The 1267-nt window shown below is 39.0% G+C and overlaps 1 protein-coding gene across 1 annotated transcript in view; it reads left to right on the top strand.

Annotated features, from left to right (window-relative positions):
- Window positions 1-305: 305 nt before the first annotated feature.
- The window catches only part of LOC104545589 (protein FAN-like), a gene marked incomplete at its 5' end in the record, with an annotated part of 9908 nt that continues 8946 nt past the window's right edge, over window positions 306-1267 (top strand). Inside the window, 1 exon segment of the mRNA XM_010190774.1 lies at window positions 306-475. Coding sequence (XP_010189076.1) covers window positions 306-475 — 170 coding nt within the window.

Genomic DNA, 1267 nt, shown 5'->3' on the forward strand with positions numbered 1-1267 from the left:
TCAAGGCCAACCTGGACGCGTTCCTGTGTGGTCTAGTTTAGGTGATCCTGCTCTGGCTTAGATGATCTTTCGAGGTCCCTTCCAACTCCTAATAATATTCTGTGATATGTAAATATATTTTTGGTCATTGTACGTCAACAAAATTATGAAGCTGTCATACGACTGTCACATCAGTTCTGTAAGAATTTGTCATTTTGTACAGAGTATTGCTGTAGTAGCTGCACATGCAGGTCCATGCTTTCAAGGGAGGGGAGGAAAAACGTACTTGCCTACTTGGCTTAATTCAGTATCTTGTTTTTATAAAGCATTATGGACCCCAATGAAAAAGTAGCTCTGCTGACACAAATCTTGGAGTTTGGACAGACGCCAAAGCAGTTGTTTATGATTCCTCATCCCCGAAGGATAGTACCAAAGTTGAAAAGCTTGTCTCGAACATCTAGTCACAGTGTTTCCATAAGCGAGTCTCCAGGTAAGTGTATAACAGATAAACGGACGATGTAATGAATTTGTAATTTTGAGACATTCTATATCTTGCTCCCACAGGATCTCATTATACAACTCTCTTGGCCACTTTCCCTGTAAGCCAACTCAAAATAAATCCATGAACTAACCGTTAAAGAAAAGCTGGCAAGACCAGTTTCAAATTTGAATATACAGGTGTTTCCTGCCTTTTTGCCTTCTGTTCCAGTGGTCTTCTCTGGAACTGCTCAACTTTTGATTGTGAAGCTGTGGGAGGGCTATCATCCCTGGCCTTTCATGACATTGCAAAATCAAGCTGATCTGACAGCAGCTTCAATGACCTGCAGGCATTTTAAATGATGTAAGGATTTGTTCAGTTTTTGAACAGGGATGTCTTTGGGGTGATCGATTGGCTTGGTCTAGATAAACCCTAAGAACTTAAATTATGCATCTGAATTTTTTTTTTCCTTTTTGAATTTGAATGACTTGAATGAAATCTGTAAAAAAATTACTTACTGTAGGGACAATGTTGATTGAATAGCTTTCTTCAAGAAAAGGATGAGTAATGCCATCACAGGCTTCTGTTTAATGCAGAACTGAGACCATTTCTCTGAAACTAAGATGCTATAATCCTCATCATATGTATAGTAGTCTACTACAAATCGGACTGAATCTTCAGCCCAGGTATCACCTGGAAAGGTTTTTCTCATTTGGTTGTCTTTAATTCTTTAATTTGATGACTTTCATTTTTAAGGAGAGAAGTGAAGATACTGAGCGTGACAACCTGTAGCGCCCAAAAGGAAAGAGT

Source organism: Mesitornis unicolor, unplaced genomic scaffold, assembly GCF_000695765.1.
Source record: "Mesitornis unicolor isolate BGI_N332 unplaced genomic scaffold, ASM69576v1 scaffold26520, whole genome shotgun sequence".
Classification (NCBI taxonomy): Eukaryota; Metazoa; Chordata; class Aves; order Mesitornithiformes; family Mesitornithidae; genus Mesitornis; species Mesitornis unicolor.